Consider the following 22,961-nt stretch of genomic DNA (forward strand, 5'->3'; position numbering starts at 1 on the left):
TGATGATCACAGTCAAGAAAGGAAATTCAGATTATCTGTGTTCTTTAGGCAATTTTTATTTTCTCAACCCCCTATTTTGTTAAAAATAAGAAATCAGTCTATTCTTACAGTGTTTTTCAAATTGAAACCTGGGAAAAGTAGGACTGACAGTTTCCTGTAAGCATGTGCAGGCACGTGTGTACACACTATAAAGATGGCATTTTGTGAAATGTTTCTAGAAAAAATAATAGGGGTTTGCTAATCTAGACTAGAAATCATTTTTCAAATGGTTGTTTTAGTGACAGCCCAAGACTTTGGCAGGCCTTCCTCTCCTCTTTTGTATCATAGATAAAGAGGATTGATTGCAGTTCACAGACTGTAGCACTGGCCTCTGTATCACTACAAAGCACAGATTTAGCAATCTTGTGGGTACAAAAAAGTGGGGTGAAAGTGACTCCAAGCTGAGACTTCAAGGGAGCATCAAATGAATTAATCTGCTACAGAGACAGGGAAGAACAAAGCAGAGGATCTTATCTGGGAGTAAGCAGGAGCTTTTTGTCAGAAAAGAGGTGGTAAGAAAAAGAAGGAACAACAGAAACAACTGAGAAGTAGTAGTAGGGCACTGGGAGTCAGTGACTTGAAGTGTGCCCCACCCATAGAAAGGCTGCTGAACTCCTCTCCCATTGCCCCACCAACCTTCTTAGAAAATACCTAAACAGAATTTTACCAACTAGGTGATTGTCCACACCAGTCCCCAATTCTGCAGAGTTTCACAGGTGCTCCTGTCCTACAGATAATGAAGAATAATTACTGAGAAAACAGAAAGAAAGCTAGAGCAGCGAGGAAGAGGAACAGGCTATTTCCTGCTTTAGCTTTCTCATAGCACAAATGGACGCTTCAGAAATGTGTTATATGCATCTTTACCGCAGGCCTGTTTTACCATACCCTCTTAAACAGATTAATAAACTCCACTTAGCAGAGACTCAACATGACAAAACGACACAATTGCTTTTCCAAGTTGGTCATTGGTTTATTATTCTGGCAACTATTGACTAACTAGCTACTCATTAGGTCAGGAACAAATTATCTTGTATTCAAGAACAGCAAAGGCTCAGTGATGCACAGCATCATTTAGGGAAGAGCAACCCAGCACTTGAAACACTTTGGATTGGAGGCTCCAAGCAGCTGAGTTTGCAGCAGAGCCCAATGAACTAAACCAGATAACAGTTCCCTAGAGAAAATGCTCTCCGTGTTGAAGCAGCAGAGCCATCTGCTACCCCTTCTCCCCCCGCTCTGCAGTCCCCAAGGTGAGCGAGAGGACTGGCATAGCAGGCAGTGACCGCTGCCTGATCAGACGTTTTGGTGGGGGGTGAATGCCACTGTGGATATTTTAGGCACGTGAAAAAATCCCCCTGCCATCTCCAGGCGAGTTCAGGGAGCTATGGTCCTCTTCATGTGGGCAACTGCAAAAAAATGTTAAAAGGTATCTCACTCTCTATTTTCATTTTCTCCCAAACTCAGTAGTCTGTCATCCCACACTTGCTTTTATTACTCGGTAAGCCAGTAAGAGGGGCTCCCCACAGCCTGGCCAGCCATACTGAGTTGCTGCAGGCAGGGTGGGCACAGGCGTGCTGCTCTCCCCTTCACATTCACCCCCACCTCATATTTACCCCTGCTTTTCTCTGCCGTTTATCCCCACTGAAATATCCCGCTATGACAGATGCTAAGCAGTCTCCTTCACAGTTCCTCCTAGCCAACGCAGGAAACTTGGGCTATTGAGATGAAAGGCAAAGTGTATTTCCCTTTCCTGCCCTCACTCACTGCTCTCTCACCCTCACCATCAAGAGCAGCTGGTTGGACCAGGGGCCAGTAGCACATCCTATTCTAGGAGGCAGGCATTGGTGATCAATTTGGATCAGGAATTCCTGTATTTTCCAGATGCACAGGTTATCACCACCCCAACATCCCTCCACTACGTGCCCGTAACGAGACACAATTAATTGTGCCACAACAGGAAGGTGGCACTGCACTGTGGAGTGGCTGCGGAGCACTGATGACAGCCTCACTGACAAGTAGCACGGGGAAGACCTTGGGTCAGAAACATTGGGTCTTAGATGATAAGACAATGCAAGAGAGGATCTGCTAGAGGAGTAAGATGTAGTGGACAGTCCAGTGCCAAGCCCAACAAATTAGCAGCAGATTTTTAAAAATTTTATTTTATTTTAAAGAGAGGGTCCAAGTGAAGTGTAGAGAGAATGGTAGAGGAACGGACACATGCTCAAGAACTAAAAAGGAAATGGAAAAGAATAAAAGTGAAAAGATGAAACTGTCAAGCAAGAACAGAGGAGGAAGTCTCCTTGATACTAATAATGCTTTGGTCAGCAAACATGGAGATATGGATCCCCATAAAACTAAAGAAACAGCACTTTCTTGACTTGATGGAAGCTAAGTGACAATGGGGAAGAGTGTATTACATAGGAACTCACAGGATCATGGTTAACATTGCATATGGGGGGAAAACTGGAACAGGAGAAAGATCACCTTCCCTCACGTAGCAGGGAAAAAGTCACATGAGAACCTAACAGGAAGGAGCCCTGGGGGTTTTCTCTTCCCTTTCTTCCGCACTTGGCACCCAGACAACCAGAATCTACTTCTATCTTTTAACCTGCACGTTAGAAACTAAAACAATGGAAAGCAATCAATATTTTAATAATAGCTCCTAGTTGGCCCACTTGGGAGGATCATATGGTAACTCCAGTAAGATCATAGGGAATACTGACAAGAGAGTAAACCCACTTGTAAATTTTGAGGCAAGAAGAAAGAACACACTCCTCTACATCAAGGAAAGCTAGAACAGGGAACAAAGGGCTTGAATTGCAAAAAAGAACATTTATATTAAGTGAGAAGAGAACTTTCTGACTGGAGGTGCCTAAGCAATGGCATAGATCATTTTAGGGAAGCTGCAAAATCTCCACCATTACATCCTTTAAAAAGCTGTCAAGAAAATCACTCCTAAGGAATAATTTTAAGTAAGCTGATTCTGCTTTGGTTTAGAAGAATGGGCCAGATGACCACTTGCACTCCCTCTTTTCTACAATTTCTATGAAAAAAGAAATTAAAACAAGAGAAATTCAAGTTTTTCTTATACTAGAACCTGAAGCTAGAAGAGTCTGAGCTGCACAGTTTAGACCATACCATTCACATGAGAAATTATTGACTTCTAATTGTTTTTTTTTTTTTTTTTTTTGTAAACTCAGAGATTAACAATTAGCTCTTCAGAGACAAAGTTGCCTCTTCATTGCATATGCTTGTGCCAGCAGGGCCCTGAATGTTAGAGGTGTGTCATGATACTGTAACAACTTCAGTGTACTAGATTTTATAACATCTGTGGGGCCAATGTTTTAAATCATCAGACAGTAACTTGCTTTTATGAACCTGAGGTTGCTAGAACCATATCATCACATTGCAGGCAGGTCATCACAGGTATAATATATGTAACATGCCTTTCACAAATATTCTTGCATGAAGATACCCATCTCCTGCCTCAGAGCTGACATCATCAGTTACAGAACACATGACGTCAGAATCATCAAATTCCCTTCCAGGGGAAGGTGGGTGGGGAGGTAACTTCTTCCTTTATGGAATCTCCTCCTCTACAACACTTCAAACACTAGTTATGGCTCCAAAGTTCTCATAAACTGGAGTATTTGCTGCTTTAACTTTTGGATGAAACTGAATATACTACTGACTAGAAGCTCAATATCAAAAAACACATTAGTTAGATTTTCAAGAGCTACTCAAGAAATGCCCAGGAACAAGACTTAACCGAACCCAAGTTTCAGAAGCGTTGTGACAGCACTAACTGTGTTTACTATGAGAGGTTGGTCAAAGCCTGGAACAGGCTTCCTGCAGAGGTGGTCGATGCCCCAAGCCTGTCAGCGTTTGAAGAGGCATTTGGACAATGCCCTTCACACCATGCTTGAACTTTTGGTCAGCCCTGAAGTGGTCAGGCAGTTGGACTAGGTGTTCGTTGTAGGTCCTTTTCAGCTGAACTATTCTATTCTATTCTTCTTCCTACTTCCTCCTTTCCCTACCAGTACATGCTGAGGAAGTCTCTGATGACATTTCTTCCCAGCCCTGCACTAGCAGAAGGCATTGAATGGGCAGTTACATCCCATCCTAAGCATTGGCTCTGTCACATTGTGGGCAGGAGGCATGTACCTTCTGATGGGGCTGAGAGCTGTGCATTGTCTCGAGACAACTGGACGATCTGCACAAATTTGCAAAAAAGCAAGTGTGAAGTGCGGTTTTTGAAAGTCTCCTGTGTTCATCCAGTTGAGCTCGGTTTCCAGAGGATGGCAAAACCTAGCATCTCTGACACTAGCAAGGCTCAAAGATCAAGCCCTGAGTCTGAAGCAGGATGGGCTCCTCAACTAAATGGTTGCAAATCTTTTGGGGGTGAGCAATATCTGTTCATTTCCCCATGGATTTTTTTTTTTTACTCCTTGTATGTGCCTGATCTGTTTCCTGTGGAAAACAGGCTAAAACAAAAGAGCCCCCCTTTAGAGCTCTAAAACAGTACTCCCTCGGAGAGAAGGTCCACCTGGCCCAATACTCTTGTCTCCAAAGTGGCCAAGCATCAGTGTCTAGAGGAGAGCATATAAGAAGTGCAAGTCTTCTTCTGCCAGGGTCCTGGGGGTGCTTATAGGCCTCAGTGGCTGGGACCGGCCTCCCGCAGGACCCCCACCTCGCCCGTCTCCTGCCAAGGGCGCAGGGGACGTGTCTCAGCTCAGCCTGGGGCCTTCGGTCCCTGCCTGAGTGATGGGGTAGGTGTGCCCGTCTCTGCCCCTGTCTCCTGGATGGGCCTGGGACCTGCCCTGCAGAGAGCTGCTCTCCTGGATGGAGCCCTCAGACCTAGGCCATGGCTTCTCATGCAGAACTCTAGGCAGAACACAGCATAACTAGTCTGCTCTATTCCCTACGCTCACCATGAGTCCAATAACGATGAGACTGTAATTTGCCTGAAATGCCACAGGTTTTTCCAGCTCCCAAAACACTTTCAAGGACACACAACACAAAGGTTACAAGTGGCAACGGGGTTTTATTTTTCTTTGTATTTTTCTGAATGTGTTTCAGAGCCGATGCTCACCAGCATTCACACAATGCCCATCAGCCCAGGAGCAGGCTGATGCGTTCTTCAGTTTAGCTTGAAAGAACATCCCTTGCAGCCTGGCAAAGGCACGTACGTCACACAGCTACAGAAAGCGGCAGCAGGAACACAGGCCAAGCAGGCCCTGTTTCCTGAAGAGCGAGAACGTGAAGCATGAGGATCGGGACCGACCACACAGAAGAAGAAAAGGAAGAAGAGGCGCGTGGTACGGTGGGGTGTTTTCCAAAGTGTGACACATAGCGGTGACAAGCACACTTTGTGTCCTCCAAAACTTGCTCTGCCTCTGTGCTTCTTGGCCAGCGACGCATGGAAAGCGCTCTGGTGCCTGCCCTGCGCTTGTATTGCACGCAGGGAGAGCTGGAGAGTGGCAGCTCCTGACGGGGCAGCAAGCCTGGAGCCCTTCCAAGCACAGGCTGTTTTGCACAAGCAAGAACCCCTGGGGAAATGGAGCCAAGGGACGAGCAGAGCTCGCTCCCACTCCAAACTTGCAGTGGGCAAGAGAGCCCGAGAGAGCCAGGGCACGAGTGGTGCCTTGGAGCTGCAAGAGCAGCAGGCGAGAAGGGAGCCGAAAGGGCCCGGAGGAGCCCTGACAAGGGGCTGTGCTCAGTGCTACAGAGGACAAGCAGCAAGCCCTGGGGGCCACGCTGGGGGCCCACCCTGGCAGTCTAGAAAGCTTCCTCCCCCCCCACGCAGGGCACGAGGGCCACCTTCATGGAGCATGAGCAGCAGGCAGTAAGCTAGCCAAAAGGGACCAGAGGAGCCCTGACATGGAAGTGGTCCTGCTCAGTGCTGCAGAGGAAGGCAAAAAACCCCCGGGAACCAGTGCCAATCTTCCCTGGGGGAAAATTCCTTCCTGACCCCAGAGCTGGCGATCGGGTGCAGGACGTGAGCAAGACCTGCCTCCTCCTCCCACAGCCTGCTCACGCCTGCCAGGAGATGCCCAAGCCCTATTCTCCCTCAACCTGGAGCCACCTCAGGGCCTTCTGAGAGTGGCCGAAGGGCCTCGGCATGATTGACCTTGGGGGCAAGAATCCTTCCTGTGCCTGGCGGGACAGCAGTGGGTGCTCCAAAGCACTGGGACCCCTGGAAACATCTCTGCATCCCCTTTCTTACAGCTGCTGCCCCTGGCTCCACGGGGAATGAGGACGGCAAGCTCTGCAGTGCTCCTCAAGAAGGCATTGCCTTGGTTTTGCCACTGCTATCCAGCTGAAAAGGCCTGGTAGTCTTGGGTACCTCTGGGTTTGGTGGTTCTTCTCCTCATCTCCTGAGGGGCTTGCATCTGTTCCCTGAAGGCTGAAACAGGATTTCCATCCCTCAGATGAGCTTTGAAGGTGGCCCTTCAGGGCCTTCAGCTTCCAAGGAGCTGGCCTTGCAGCGGAGAGCCTCCAGCAGCCTCGTCCAGCCTCCAGTCTTCCTCCCTCCAAGTAATTCCACCAGCTCCGCAAGGATTTCCTCTCGCATGTCTTTGGGCTGCCCCCAGGCCAGCTCTGGGACACAGGAGGATGCTGCCTTTTATCCTGCCCCGGGGCATTGGGACTGCTGCGTTGCCGGGTGGCGGCACTGTGACATGGGCGTGACAGGGCCCCGCCCACAGCAGCCCCACCTGCCACCCCTCCACCCAGCATCCTTTGGAGGAAGGCCTTTGGGGTGCTGGCCCCAAGGCATCGTGCCTGTGCCCAGGAGGCCCGGGGGCTGTCCCTGCCCTTGGTGGCCATGCGCTGGGCACAGCTGCTGTGCATCCCTGATGCCTCCTCTGCCATTTGGCTCCCAAAGACAAACCATGTGCTGTTACTCTTCTCTCAGGCCATGGCAGAAGCCATCCCTGCAGCCCAGAGACCACCTCTTATTAGCCATCCCCTCTCTGTGCCAGAGCTAACGGTTATGAGGCAACCTTGGATTGCCCAGTCCTCCGAGTTGGAAGACCATGACTGTGGGAACAGTGACTTTCCATTTGTGGACACTGAAATTGTAGGGGACCAGCTGTATCAGCTGAATGTTCACAAGTCAACAAGGCCTGATGGGATTAATCCCAGAGTACTGAAGGAGGTAGCAGATGTTACAGCAGGACCCCACTCAATCATCTACCAAAGGTCTTGGGAGTCTGGAGAGGTCCCTGCTGACTGGAAGCTGGCCAGTGTTATTCCAATTTACAGAAAGGGCGTGAGGGAAGACCCAGGGATCTATAGACCTGTTAGTCTAACCTCAGGACATGGAAAAATTATGGAGAGGATCATACTGAGTACTACTGAAAGACATTTAAAGAATAATGCAATCATCAGGCAAAGTCAGCATGGGTTCACAAAGGGAAAGTCCTGTTCAACTAATTTGATATCCTTCTACAATAGGGTCACCCACCCAGTGGATGGAAGGGAAGGCAGTGGATGTAGTTCCTCTGGCTTTCAGTAAGGCTTTTGATACTGTCCCTCCCAGCATTCTTCTGGACAAGTTGTCCAGCTGTGGGATAAGCAGGTACCTGGTGCGCTGGGTGAAGAACTGGCTGAATGGCAGAGCTCAAAGGGTTGTAGTGAATGGGGCTACATCTGGCTGGTGACCAGCCACCAGTGGTGCTCCTCAGGGTTCAATTCTAGGGCCAAACCTGTTCAATATTTTTATCAGTGATCCAAATGCAGGAGATTGTACGTTTGGTGATGATACTGAACTGGGAGGTGCTGTTGACCCTCTCAAGGGACAAAGAGGCCTTGCAGAGGGATCTGGATAGATGGGAGCATTGGGCAATCATCAATGGCATGAAATTGAACAAGAACACATGCCGGATTCTGCAGCTGGGATGGAGTAAAGCTGGACACAAGTCTAAACTGGGGGAGCAGTGGCTGGAGAGCAGCCCTGCAGAAAGAGGTCTGGGGGTGCTGGTCGACAGGAGGCTCAACAGGAGTCAGCAGCGTGGCCTGGCAGCCAAGAGGGCAAACCACATCCTGGGGTGCATCAAACACAGCATAAGCAGCCGGTCAAAAGAGGTGATTATCCCATTGCATTTAGAACCACTGCAGCCTCACCTCGAGTATCCTGTGCTGTTCTGGCCCCACCATTGAAAAAGGATGTTAAGGTACTTGAACGCATCCCAAGGAGGGCACCAAAGCTGGTGAAGGGCTGGAAGGCATGTCCTCTGAGGAGCAGCTGAGGACATGGGGCTTGTCTAGTTTGGAGAGACGGAGGCCGAGGGGCGACCTCACTGCTCTCTACAGCTTCCTGAGGAGGGGACGTGGAAAGGGAGGTGCTGATCTCTTCTCCCTGGTACCCACTGCCAGGACCCGTGGGAATGGCTCAAAGCTGCATCTGTCAGGGGAGGTTCAGACTTGACATGAGGAAACATTTCTTTACTGAGAGGGTGGCCAAAGCCTGGAACAGGCTTCCTGCAGAGGTGGTCGATGCCCCAAGCCTGTCAGCGTTGAAGAGGCATTTGGACAATGCCCTTCACACCATGCTTGAACTTTTGGTCAGCCCTGAAGTGGTCAGGCAGTTGGACTAGATGATCACTGCAGGTCCCTTCCAGCCCAACTATTCTGTTCATTTAGAGGTGTTGGGTTACAAAGGCAGGACAAGGAGATAACTAGTGTTATAAATTGGGTTAGCAGCTTAAATTCAAATTTCCAGAGGAACCTAGGGATACAAACTCAGCCTTTTCATCTAAGTAATCTTGTCCTCAGAGCTGACTCAGCCAGCCTCGGTTACCAATACATCTGTTCAGGTTTCAGTATAAACAGACATTTAAGTGCCTCAGTGTTTCATTTACTTTCATGACTGGGATGTTGGCTCCTAAGTTGCTCTGATGCTTTTAAAACTTTAATCCAGATTCTTTAGCTGACTGTTGGCAACTTCCAGCAGATGCTGCATGCTCAGCACATCCATGCTTCCTGAGTTTTGGGGGAAAATTCATTGAAGAAATGCAGTGAAGAGCAGTGTAATTTAGTACATGGGACACTCATTGATTCAAAATCAGGGTGCCAAGGCATATGTGCTACCACCCAAAGTACCATCTTCTGGATGATGTTAAAAATTCAGTGACCAATTATTATTTCTGGTTGTTTAAAATCACATTTCATTTTGAGTACTAGCCTGGTACAGCCCATTTTGGACAGTTGCCTTCTTCCCCTCATTAGCAGTTCAGTTCACGAGTAAGTGCATGATTTCTTACTTTCTTTAGCCTTAGCCTTACACTATTTTGTAATGTGATTTGCCATATCAAGCCATTGACACATTTACCTCACCAATTTCCACAGTGTAATCTAAGTATTTCTGGAATATTATAAGAACAAACATTAGTGATGTTATCAAGTCTGCTCTATCACAGGTGGAGGATTGCTTTGTTTAGACTAGGAAAAGAGCATCAAAGGATGCATCCATATAACTCTCAGATTTAACACTTTAATGCAAGACAAATAGGTTCGCAAAATATGATATGTTTTCACATCATATGTTTAGCTTTTGTCATATAAATAGTGACTAGACACACATGTATATGGCACATGCACTACCTACACCATACAACTAAAATTTCTCCAAGACTGCAAGGAACTGAAGATAATGATAGCATTATTAGAAAAATAGTTTCCATAGATGAAGGTTTATGTTTTACAGCCACTCCATGTTTTTAATGCATGTTACATTAATAACACATAGTAGAAAACTATGTATAAATGCTTTATAAACGCAATTGACTATAAGGACACATTAAGTCAACTGAAGGTGCCCAAATCCAATATAAGCAACAAGATAAAACAACTCAGAATGTATTTAAAATCTCTTTAAGCTAGTGTGATAATACACACCTGTCACAATGCCATCCTATTCACACCATCAGAAATCAGATAAAGCAGACTTTTAACTCCTAGATACAATTTATTTGTTGTCATCAAGTACCCAAAGAAAACAAACAAAAAACCCCAATCATTCTGTATCATTGCCATTTGGGGACCTTTTTTTTTTTTTAAAGTAAACTTTTAGCAAAAATAATGAAGGATTTTATGTTGTATAACCATAAAGGAACTCAAAGCTAACCAGAAGTGTAGGCACAAGAGAATAGATGCACACAGCTCACACAATAACTACACATGCATGACATGAAGAGGGAGGCAAGGATACAGAGCTACATGGTATGGTGACCTACTCTGTCAGGCCCCTCACAGCTTTTATTCCCTGTAAATAAGCAATGTTTAGACCCATTGACATAAACAACCACCACAGATGCCATAATGAGGCCAGATTTGCCAGATGCCCAACTACAATACATGCAGATCAAACCAGACAAATTTTCCCCTGGTTAGCATGGCTGATCACCAAAGCTAAGGTAAAGCATCCCAGCCATCAGAGCCCACCAGCACCCCCAGTTTGCACCCAAGGTGTCTGTCGGGCTCGACACAGCCACCCAGGGGCTGGTGCATGACCTATCTTTGCCACAACACCAGGACCTCAGGTTAAGGTGTGCTCTGGTATGCCCACACATTTCTGCAAACAAGACCTCCCATGTTTGAGCAGTACATCTGATTTGAGACTTACACCAATGCTTTACTGGACAGTTAATCGTAACAACGCTAACAAAGACACAAGGAAACGAATAGTATTTTTAGGCTTCAACTCCAACTACCAACCCAGCTCAACTTACACCATAAAGTCATCAGACCTCTTCAAACTATTAAAGAGTATAGTATGTGTTTTACTCAAAAACAGTTTTAGTCCAAACCTGCAAGAATGGAAATGCACCATGACTTTGGTATTGAAAAGTCTAGTACTTTATGACCTTGTGAGCTAGATACAAGTATTTAAAAGGGAAATTCCACCACTTGTCCGTGACAACCTCAGGTATTAGATTCTTAAATGATGACATGATTGCATGAGACTTTTTCTACATATTAACTGTTGCGATTTTTATTCCCTTAGAGCTCCACAGAGTTCAATGTGTGGCAAAAAGGAAGTGGGGATTTATAAGCAGTGAAGTATGAGAAATAGTGGTCATAAAGTAATCTCTTTTAATTCTCCAGAGCCCTATTACATAGAACATGTAACAACACAGGATACATGCTGGAGGGGTGTAAAGGTTTTATTAGCCCTCAAAAGAGAATGTGCAACGCTTGCTGACAACTGTGCCTCCCAAATTCATGCTGAGAACAGCTTTATAACAAACCATACTCATAGCAAATACAGATGCTATACATAGTCGTACACAAATGCTTTTCTGCTTGGTTTAATGTCTGTATCTATGGTCCTGTTTTGAGACATCCTACAGCTAAATAGGGGTTACTTGTGTGGAACATTTATACCTATCGGCTTTTATTAGTGAAGCTGAACAAAATAAACAATGGCCAACAAGACCCCTCATCTTTTATCAGAAACTCCTGCAAATTCTCCCCGACTTTGCCGGTTGTTCATTTCCAGGCTACAGTAACGCAAGAATCGGTGCCGAGTTTTCTAAGTGACAAACACCATCAGCTGCACAACATCTTGTCTAGCCTCACGACATTTTGAGAAGCTCCCCAAAACTGAAGCAGCTGCTCATGAAGGCGTGGGCCTCCGCCAGCACTCCCCGCTCTGGCCCCCCGCGGGTTTCTGTCACATGAAGGGGCTTTCTGTCACACCGCTGCGGCCGGCTGCCTCAGCTGCCGAGCGAGCGCAGCAAGAGGATGGCTTCAGCCGGGGATGAGCCGGCGCGGATATTAAAGGAAATGCAATCCTCTTAGGAGGGCTGGCGGCGGGCGGTGAGGCGAGGCAAGGCAAACCCTTATTTCCCCGCGCGGGCCGAAGCGGCAGCCCGGCCACCCCGCCGCGGTGCGGTGCGGTGCGCAGCCACTCGGCCTACCCCCGCGGGGAGCCCCGCTCCGCGCGAAGGGCGACGAAGCGGCGGCTCGCTCGGGCCTGCGGCAGGTGGACACCGGCACCGCCCGCACCGCCGCGTCCCAGAGGGGAGCGACCCGCCGCCGGGACGCGGGGGGCAGCGGCACGGCCGGGCGGGGGGCGGCTGGCGCGGTTAAATGGGCCAGTTACATAATAACGTCCGTCCCCCCCCCCCCAACCGCCCCCCGGCGGCGGCTCCGCACCCCCGCGGGCAGGGACCGGGGAAGCCGCAGCGGCGGGAGCGGGGGGCGAGCGGGGCCGCCTCCCCTCGCGGACCCCGGGCACCACCACCACCTTCTTCCTCCTGCCCGCCGGGGCGAGGCCGCCCCCCGCCCCAGCATCCCCCTTCCCGCCCCGCGGCGCACCTTCTCCTGGGCGCGGTTGAGGCGTTTCTGGACGTTTTTGGCGAAAATGCCGGTCTTCATATCAGCCATGGCTGGCGGCGGGGATGGGGGGGGCGGGGGGAAAGGCGGGCGAGGCAGAGCCCAGCGGCGGCGAGCGGCGGTGAGGCAGGGATGGATGGAGGGCGGGCGAGGAGGAGGAGGGTGAGGAGGAGGAGGAGGGCCTTAAAGACACAGCGGGGAGAGGCGGGGCCGCCGCCGCCGCCTCAGGTGAGCCGCGGCCCGCCTCCGGGGAAGCGGTTGTTGGGCCCCCCGCAGGGCGGAGAGCGTTGTCTCCTGGAGATGAGGCGATTCCTCTAGATAATAAAAAACATCAAGAGAGATAACGGGGGTGAGGATTTCCAGAAACCGCCAGTGCTGCGGTACTTGATGGCCACGTCGCTACCGGCACAAGTCCCCTTGTACAGCTGGAGAGTGCGAGGCACCTGCACATTTCCCTGGAAATTTCCACCGGGTCAGAGTCGCTCCCAGTTTCCAGGCTCCTTCGATGCCTTTCGGTCTGGTTTTGGGTCTGCAGTGTCACGGGCCTTCAGCACAGTAGTTGGGCGCTGCGGTTCGGGGACCTGCACCCCTAGCTGGGCCCAAGCGGGGCTTGCTGGTGCAGCCAGCAGCCGGGTTGGGCTCCTAGCGCCCACGCTGCTGAATGAAAGCGATATACGTTGACTTGCCATTGCACTGCTCTCGGCATCCTCCTCCTATCCATCGCTTGCTCCTATCTCGGAGTAGCAGCCAACAGCAATAAACTGTCTCCAGACTGGTTTGAGGTTTTTGATCTCGTTCTTGAAATTACAACTTGCAGTCAAAACTAGAGGGCAGTTGCAATAAAACTGTCCATCCTCCCTTGACACTCAAGCACCCCAAAATCTTCCAAATACAGAATCGCTCAGCACTGGTCACTTGGGATTAGCAGTCAGCCTTCCCAGATACTCTGGCCCCAAATTCACTTCTGGCACTTATTTCTGCTGTTTGGCCAAGCACGGAGTTCCCTGATCCAGAGAGTAGAAACCCAGTGGCAAACACCGCAAAGCAATACAAAGAAAACACAGTGAGCCTGCACCTATATTCTTCTACAGGGAGCTGTTCTACGTTTGTAATACTTTTTGTTGATTTTTTGGATTGGTACAAAACACAAGCCAGAAGGTCTTGTACCTGCCAAAAGAAAATGTCGCATACACCTTGTAAGTCCAGCTATATTTCCCGAGACCTTGTATTTCTGACATCCATCCAGCCCCAGACCTGCATGACACATTTTCCTGTAATATTAGGAAGCGGATTTAACATACTGACTGCAGCAGTAACAATGTTTATTAAGAAATTGTGACCTATATAAAGGTAGGTGCTTACTTAATTCTCACATAAGCATCTTCTAAAAAGAAAAAAAAAAAAAAACAAAACAAGAAAACCAAAAGCAGAAAAACAAAGAAAACACATCATAGCAACCAAGAAAACTATTTTATCTGAAAGATCGCAGGCAGTCTCTTATAGTGCTGTCAGGCTGGTGAAAGATCAAAACAAAATCCCAGTGTGCACGGGGCTCCCAAATTCTTTGAAGTAATTTTTCACATCTTCTTGCGAGTTTCTCTTTCTGGCTGGTTTGGCATCTGATTCCAAAAGGTTCACACCACTTTAATAAGAGAAAAATCATGAAAAGAGGTGGTCTTAACTTTGATTACTTGTGCATTTTCTTCACCAAAGGATAGCCAAGGTAGCGCGTCTCAGCCACACAGAGTGTATTTGGTTGCATTTGGGGTATTAGGGGGAGGGAGTGCCTTTTTGTCCCCAATTGTCTGATATAACGATAGTAGAGCCCTCACCCCCAAGCCTGAAAATGCTTTTTCATGCTGGTGGATGAGGAGCATGAAGATGTGTGGGCTGTACTCAGTCATACAGCTGGTCTTTTCCTCCTCAGTCAGTCGACCGGCACTGGCTTTGCCCCATTTAATGGCCTTGGACAACAGCCAGAAATGGCTGTTTCACTGGCCAGTTTATCAATGCGCGTGTTGCTCTCCATCACATAGATTTTAGAAAGTAATTATCAGCAATCAGGCTGATCTCCCTATACTCCCTGTCTGTCGCATATAACATTTATTGTTAATCTCTCTTAATAGAAAACTTCCCCATTAAGTGTGTTTTAAAGCAAATTTCTTTCTCTGTGTTGCTGATACCTTAGTCTGAAATAGATGATGTTTAAAAATGAAGAATCATTTTCTACAATTTACCCTGTTTATTTTCTCCTTATATTTGTTGTTTATTTGGTGTTATTTTAAAATGAGATTTCACTTCAGTTTCACTCTTGAATAGCAGGGATGATCAGTCATTCATAGAAAAATGCTCCTAATGGAGTGGTGATTTTTGAACGTAAAATCTCTAAGGGGAAAGGAGAAGGTAAGTATTACTACTAATGCCATGTCACCACTTTTGCCAGGTGACGATCCCTGTTCACCCAAAATGTTAGTCAGAAAAATAAATCTGCATCTCTTCTGACTCATCAACAGCATGGTTTCTCATCACACATTTCTGCTTTTCTGAGCACTCTTCATTTGTGTAAAGCAATACAATTAGAAGACACTGGTCCATAGGAGCTAATTTTACAATATCGATAAGAGAAAAATATTGGCAGGTGTCTTGCAGCCACCTCCATTGCAATGATAATTCCAATATAGCTATCACCTGCTTCGGAGTAACACAGCGACTTTCACCTCACAGAGCTCTACAAACAGCAGCGTACGGAGACTCACACCCAGACATGGCAGATAAAAGGCATCCCCATCATAAGCACACCACTTCAATAGTCACTGCAGTGGCAAACTGGAATGGGAAATGAAGATTATTCAAATGAAGCTGCAGGACAGCCCGGGAGTTGAAAATGCGCTGTAATTGCGGATTTTGGGAGGCAGAATGTGTGGACTCCGATTCAATGCCAGCCGAGACAAACAGATTAGCAATCATGGGAAAGCAACATGAGAAGTTAAATGATTTCAGGTGTACAGGACCTGAATTTTAAACCTCCTTTTACAAACGACAGCTTGGTACTATACTTGCAGTTTAGGTCAGCATGTAATGGGCAGTAAAAGACTAGCTAAGTTGTCAGGGCAGTTTCTGTAGGTCTCGCTGCCCTTTGGATGTGGGTCACAGAGAGAAGAGCTGCCTGTCAGAATCACAACAGAAGGAAAGTAAGGAACACTAGAAAATACACGTCAAAAGAAAAAATACTTTCCTAAAATAAATGTGGTGCCAAACCGTGTAAAAATCTAGTCCAGAGGAAATTTTTAATAAACATCTGAAATAAAAAAATGTACATGTTCTATATTTAAAGACTTAGACATTTATTTTTAATTCTCATTATTAAAGTCAAATATAGATTTTTTTTTTTTTTTTTTTTACATTTTCCTTCACTGCCATAACTTCAGATTAACACCTCTCTCTCAGTCGTTAACATGCTAACGTACACTGAACCCGTACTTACATTCTGGCACAGAATACCAGTTCCATCACTGGGAATTGTTTCATCTGAAAAATGCTCTTCGATTTCAGTTTCATTATTTGAACCTATCTGGCTTCAGAGAGCTACATGCAGGTAGGCACTGCTCGGCACGGGCCTCGCTTTGTTCCCCTGGAGGTCTGTCCTGCCACTGACTTCAATTAGCGAACAGCTGGGTTGACACCCCAGGCTCTGAAACCCCCCAAAACGAGCCTTGCGTGGGAAAGCGGCACTAACGAGGAGCCTGCAGAGCTCACTCACAGAACAAGCACCAGTGATGCTTCTGTATGAAATTCGCTCCTGGGTAGCACCCATGGGACACGGATGTCTGTGCTGGACTTCTGCAGGGGGGAGGTGTGTTCCTTCCCTCCTCCAAGTCCTCTTCCCTGAACAAGAAGGAATTAGAGAAATAAGCTTCAAATAGAGGAAAAAAAATATGCTAGAGAGAGAATACCTGGAATTACTGCTACCTTTGAGCGAATCTTTCCAGGTTTGAGGCTGCACAAGTAGATAAGAAGACATGACAAGAGATCCAAAATCCTTTAGGGTTAGCAGGTGGGGGTAGGAATGTGTAATTAAGAATTGCTTAGTAAATACCAGGCATTGTTACTTTTTACACAGTTGGAGTGTCAATAAAATACAAACTTGAGGAAAAGACTAGGGTGACGAGAAGGACAAGCTTTCTTGAGATCCAAGAATGAGTTTCTGCATGGCCAGAGCTGCAGGGATCCACAGCTCCCTCCCCCGGTGAGGATAACTGCCAACCTGGACCCATTGCACAAGGGGCTGCACAAAGAAATTGGCTTTAAGTTGTATCATTTAGGCAGCATTAGTCTATCATTTAGGATAACAGGATCTTAATAGGCTGTGTATACAGTGCCGATTCCAGCATTAGCAATGAATGCCGAATAGGATACTCATGCTCTGGTTGGCCTCATCCTGATATGTCGGGTTTTAAATTAAAAACACAGGGAATGGTACAGAAGATGAATTTTGGAGAATCATGTTGAAAACATAGGAGCTTTCCCACCTAAGTAGGAAAAACTCCCATAATACAATAAAAAAAAAATTAAAAAGAGACTCCCAAACTAAGACTCTTTAGAAGCATGTGATTTTTCTGAAAAGTACCGACCACTCTTAGCCAAAATTCAGGCTCCCTTAGTCTATCTGCGGTCAGCATTCAGAGGTCATTGAAAATTGCTTTTGAAAAATCTGGGCATAGATGTGCTTGACACATTTCATCTTCTCAGTCAGAAGGTCACAGGCCAGAACCGGAAATATCTGCCCTTTAACTGGCAGGTAAAAAGGACACAAAGGCTTTCTGCAGGACATCCTTTGGATCTCTCCTGAAAAAAAGCCAACCTCTTTGCTTAAAAAGTGTATTCCTCCACATGCAATTTTCTATACCCCTCCTCTTCTCTTTCCCATCAAATATATTTACAATATTCCTAGTATTTACAGTCAGAATCTAGAAAATCACACCTTTTGTTTGCATAACAATGAAAATGAATATTGTGACACTTAATGTCTCTCTTTTTTCTTTTTTTTTTTAAAGGCCATTCCACCACAATCTTGCCTTCTTTGGGGAATGCCTCACCAGTGGTGAGTTGCTCTCACAAGTTAGGCACTTGTAAAGAGAAGAGCTGCATGGCATCAGTTTGATTCCATAAATGCCTCTTTGCTCATGAATTGGCTGATAATGGCATTATGAGCACATTATAGCATCATGTAGCCTCTCCGTTTTTATTCCTAGTGCTAATGCACATTTACACAGTGCCGTCGTTTGCACTGTTCATGCGGGCTAGGAGAAGTGGTGTAGTGAAAGATGTGTACTCCTAATCCTGAAATGTTTAAAATTTGGAGAAAGATGACTAGCCATAACTATGCAAGATAATACATACATGCAAAACAATAAATACATGTATTTTATTACGAAGGTCATAGGATTTGTTTTTCTTCAAGAAGACAGATGTATGTGAACTATTGTGGACTAATTGTGCTGGTTTAATATCTGACACAGTGTTTTCTATGTATCAGTAGATTTTTCCTCCTAGTCACCTAGAGCTGGGCTATGGAGGTTGGAAGCCCCCTCTCCTGCAGCAGATCTTCTTGTCTTGACACTCACTGCTTTCAAGGAAGTGATAACAATTTAGAGCAACCAGGGATCTGCTTGCAGGGATAAAGATCGCCTGTGAGAGCAGCACTGCCCAGCTCTTGCTACTAGCCCTAGACCCATCAGGCATGTCCTAAAAGCCAGGGTCTGCAGGGAATGATGTGACCTCTGGCCACAGGAGAGGCATTTTAATAGTGAAAACCAGAGACCATAGCAAAGGATTAATCCAAACTTCAAAAAGGAACCCCCTCTCGAGACTCTGTCAAATGGTAGCATCTGCTGCTTTAAATTGTGGAGTCAAAAGTCAGGTTTTAAACATATGGACTCTCTGAAGATACCCCTAGCTTTTGATTATCAAGGATCCTTATTCAAATCTCTCCACTCTTCTTTCTTAATATGTGGTTTGTTTTTAATTGAGCTAGATTGGTCCTGACTTCTCTTACCATAAGCCACAAATTGTTCCAAGGAATCCCAAACTGAATTTCATGCCTGTGCTCTGCATCAGAGCTTTGGGAATGCCAGCACTTCTCTCATCAAAATTAGTAAGAGCAGCACACTGAAAAGTTGCAACATACATTTCTATTTGCGGGAAGAAAATCTTTCATTTACAACGGCTCCCCTTATACTATTATTCATCCCGAAGGTGTCCTGGACAGACACAGGGGGAAGCAGTCCCTGGAGTCAATTAAAACAGTCCTACCTGTAAATGGCCTGAATGGCTTAAGAGGTTGTTATTTAGCTGTGGCTAGTGTATTCTTCAGCATATTTGAAAAGTTGTGTGCCAGGTTTGGGGTTTTTTTTGTGTGTTTTGTTTTTTTTTTCCTCCCCAGAAATGTATCTCTGCAGCATTTAAAAGAGCTATCAGCCAACAGCAGAGATTGGAGGCAAGATAGCCTTCACATCCAGATCCCAGCAAAACTTTCTTTGGCCCTTCCCCAGACTCCATTTCTGATCTGTATCACCTTATTATAGATGTATGCGTGATAATAAATACTCCACTCATCCAGCAACTGTCTCTGGAAGGAGATTTTTCTGAACTATTTCAATCATTAGATGAAAAGACACTTTGGATGCTAACAGTTGCTATAACAGTCACTATAGGAACCAAACTCTGTCACTGTTGCAGGCTTCCTAGTCCTTGGCATGTGAGACAGTGATTTTTCTCACACTGTGGGGAAAAAAAAGTGTCTAGCTAATAATGTTATGCTAGTCTTATTTTAGAAGCATCTTTTTGCAGCTTTTTGCATCTTTTATCAGAGGCAGCCTTGGTAAAAGTTAAAGTTATACATCATTCAAATTAAATTCTAACACCTTCTCCTTTCCCTTTCCCCTCTTCAAAACAGTATTGAGAAATGTTCACACATTGCTACTCTTCTCCCTGTTGTATCTCAGAAATGGCACGCAGCAAGATGAGAGAGCTAACTACACAGTAATGATATCTTCTAACTGTATGTCTCTTAAAAACTGCTTTTTGAAGGAAAACCTTTAGTAAATCTTAATCACCAATGAATTAATGATTATTACATATCAACTAAATTCTAAAAACCTGAAAATGCCTTTAGACGAATATATCTTGTATAATCAATAATGAATGCATTGCTCTGTAGAGAGAGGTCATGGACTTCATATACTTCTCTGTATTCCCTGAGCACCTGTAAAACAAGGAGATAAAATAAAATTTTATCATACTAAGGAAAATGAGGAACAGGGTCAGAGACCAGACTGAAGGCTCAGGCCCCTTGGGGCTCTCCTAGAATAAAGATTTTCAGTGGATGGGGTGAGGATTTGCAGAAAAGACATGAGTAGAACCTGGTGGTGAATATTTTTCACTGTGCACTGATTTCTCTTCACCTCAGTGTAGCATTGTTCAAAACCAGTATTTTCAGGTACCCTCCTACTTTTCCTTCAAAGCAAAAGATCCAGTCATGTCCCCTTCAACACCAAGGGAAGAATTTCTGATCAAGGGTAATAGAATAGCAGATGAGCATTAAATAAATTTAAGATTGTTAGTAGCATAAGTGCAGGTGTCAATAGTTTCACTACGCCAGAGCTGACACGCACCAGCTGATGTGCACCCTAACAAAGAGCTCAAGGAGCTGAGAAACAGCGCAGAGGCACGGGTCAGAGCAGTGATACACACAAAGCTAATTATTTCAGTATAGCTGGTATCTACCCATGAACAAATCTTTGAAGCCTCCACTGTTTCTGTACGTCAAGCATGAAACAAGTTTCTTCTGATCCTTCTCTTCATGTCTGCCAAAAAAGCCTTTTTCCTGTTAGCCAGTATCTGCTAAAATGCTTCTAAAATCCAAAAACAAGATTAAAAGATACAGGCATTTTTGGAAAGGAAGAAGAGGAGTCTTCCTGGAAAGTCTTTTTTTCTCATTGCACCACCTCAGACTTGGAGTGACATTGACCTTATCTCACTCCACCTTGCTGGCAGCAGGGACAGCTGAGGTGCGATGTCTGGGGCTCCACCTGACAGGTGGAAGTCCAGATCTGTGCCTGACCGTGCCATGACACCCATGCCGGAGGTGCTTGTGGGAGCAGACCCACAGCATGAGCAGGAACATGACTTCTGCCCCTTCAGTTTAACCACCGGGGCAGGAATGAGATGAAAAACTCAGAGGAGACAACGCGATGTCTCAAGTGTTCATGGGGAGGCTAGGGATACTAGTTTGCGTCATGAGGACCAGACCTATTAACCATTCATACCAAGTTTTCCCCCACATGATCCCTCCATCGCTCGTCAAAAAGACTGGGGTGCCAACAGACCCGGATTTCTGAGGCAAACTGTAAAACTTGAGAGATTCCAGCCTGGCTGCACCTTTTTGGTCTATCTGCAGGATTTTGCTGGGACTGCAGGGAAGTAAGGTCCTCCTAACGCCAGGAGACTCCCTCGTAGCCTCCACGGTAGCCCTGTAGAGAGTGTGATGGGGTGTGGGCTGCTGCTAAGCCATTCCTGAGCTCTGCTGGGGCAGTCCCATGTGGGCAGGTGCCCACTGCAAAGCCAGGAACGGCTGCTGCTGCTGGTTGCAGACTAACTGCCCTCGCTAGAGGTCACAGTGGTGACCACAGTGGTGACCACCGCTAGAGGCCACAGTGGTGGTCACTGGTGGTCACAGTGCTCTCAAGGGATTTGAGAGACAAGGCTTTAAGCGAGGCCCAAAACCCATGTCTCCCTTTGCAGAGTAGATGCTTGAAATGCCAGACTATTACTAGACAAGTGGGTGGTAACAATCTCACCTCCTACCCTTCCCACCCAGAGAAGAAAAATCATGATTTAAAGCATCAGGCGCTGAGTCCCGGTTTCACAAAGATGCCTAGCTACACCTACGTTCACGTGAGAAAAACATCCCTGTCTTTAGCATTTCATAGCAACTGGCAGAGGTGTGCCCGCAGTTGGAGTCACTCTGAGAAGCCCGTTGCAATCCTCCTCCCTAGGCTGCGGCCACGTGTGAGCTGAGGGCTGGTTTTGATACAGCCCAGCTGCACAACTCGGGCTCAGGCTCCTGAGATAACAGCTGAGATGTGAGGAGATGCTGTGAGAAAGCGCATTGGCTAAAGATGTGCAAAGCATGGAAAATAAAACAGCAGGCAGAGACAAATTTGTTGAGACTGGGATAGACAGCAAATTGAGGAAATTTCACAGGAAAAACTGTGACCTGAAAAGGTACTAAAATATAAGGGCAAAACAAGGACTTGGAAGAGCAACACGAAGGTTCAGCCCCATTGCAAGGAGGGATGGAGGCCAGCCCTTGGCCTGCTAAGACTCATCCAGTGCCTTGCTGGGGTGGTGGCGTATTAGCTCAGCACCTCACCAGTCTTAGCTAATAGACAACAGAAAAATGCTTTGCAATTGAAAGGCCTCTGTATGTGGGATATACTGTGTAAGCCCTGCTATTAGATTCCATCTGCTCATAGTAAAAGGTGCCTGAAGAAAGTCACTGAGGGAGTCTGAGTTGCACAGTTAACGAGTCTTTTCTCCCTCTCCCACTCCTCAGAGCTCAGGAAACTTTGGAAACTGTCTTAGACCCTCTAGACCCAACTTTGCAATGCAGTGTAGGCTTTGCGGGACTAAGATACTGAGTTTTTTATTTGCATCTGGGCCTAACGACCTAGGTAGGAGATGAAAGGAGATGTGACATATGGAGATGCAGGGGTGAGCAGGGAGCAAGGGACGTGATAGAGATGAGCAAAAGCAGACTGAACCAGATTGTTGTTGTGTAGATGTGAAAAGATATTTTAAGCCATACTTTATATTACATGACTCATCAAAATATTGCTGAACATGTAGAGTTTACATGACACATTTCCACATGCTTTGAGATATAACTCAAAACTTTGATCCAAAAGAGCAGTACTGCCAATTCCTGGGCTCCAAAATTAGCCTGCAGATGTCAGAAGGGCAGTAAGATGGGATCATTCAACACCAGGAACCAAAAAGACCCCTCTGTTGACATCATCTTTTGCAACATTAATTACTTTGAAAAACTCTCCTGTATAAAGAATTTGGAAAAGGTCAACAGCACTCGGCAAGAGAGAGAGAAATTGCCTATGCTCATATTGAAACATATCATGATGCAAATGAACAGAATCTGCTTTCCATATTGATTATCATCTTTATAACTAAGATAGAACACATTTAACTTAGGTACACTATGAAAATGGTTTTAGAAGTAAGCAAGAAGAGAGGAAAATAACTTGGACAAGAGTGTTCAGTCTTTACGGCGAGTGAGGGGTAAAGGACCACACGAATGAGTGTAACAGTGTCAAACCTGCTGCCTGGTTCCCACAAACAGATCAATGCCCAGTTAATGTTGGTGTCCCTTGTAATCTGATGTGATCAAGAAACAGCCCCTGGTAGAGGACCAGGTGGAATTGCTTACATTTTTCATGGATTTTTAATTACAGTCATAGAGAACTACAAAGCTCCTTTGAAGTTCTGGGGCTTTGAGGCCTGTCCCAGCT

The 22,961-nt window shown here is 46.2% G+C and overlaps 1 protein-coding gene across 1 annotated transcript in view; it reads right to left on the minus strand.

Annotated features, from left to right (window-relative positions):
* The window catches only part of AMPH (amphiphysin), a 125,306-nt gene extending 112,877 nt beyond the window's left edge, over positions 1–12,429 (minus strand). The window contains exon 1 of the mRNA XM_075493556.1: positions 12,361–12,429. Within this exon, the coding sequence (XP_075349671.1) occupies positions 12,361–12,429 (69 nt within the window). The remainder of the gene's footprint in view (positions 1–12,360) is intronic.
* Positions 12,430–22,961: the final 10,532 nt, after the last annotated feature.

This window comes from Mycteria americana, chromosome 2 (assembly GCF_035582795.1).
Source record: "Mycteria americana isolate JAX WOST 10 ecotype Jacksonville Zoo and Gardens chromosome 2, USCA_MyAme_1.0, whole genome shotgun sequence".
Lineage (NCBI taxonomy): Eukaryota > Metazoa > Chordata > Aves > Ciconiiformes > Ciconiidae > Mycteria > Mycteria americana.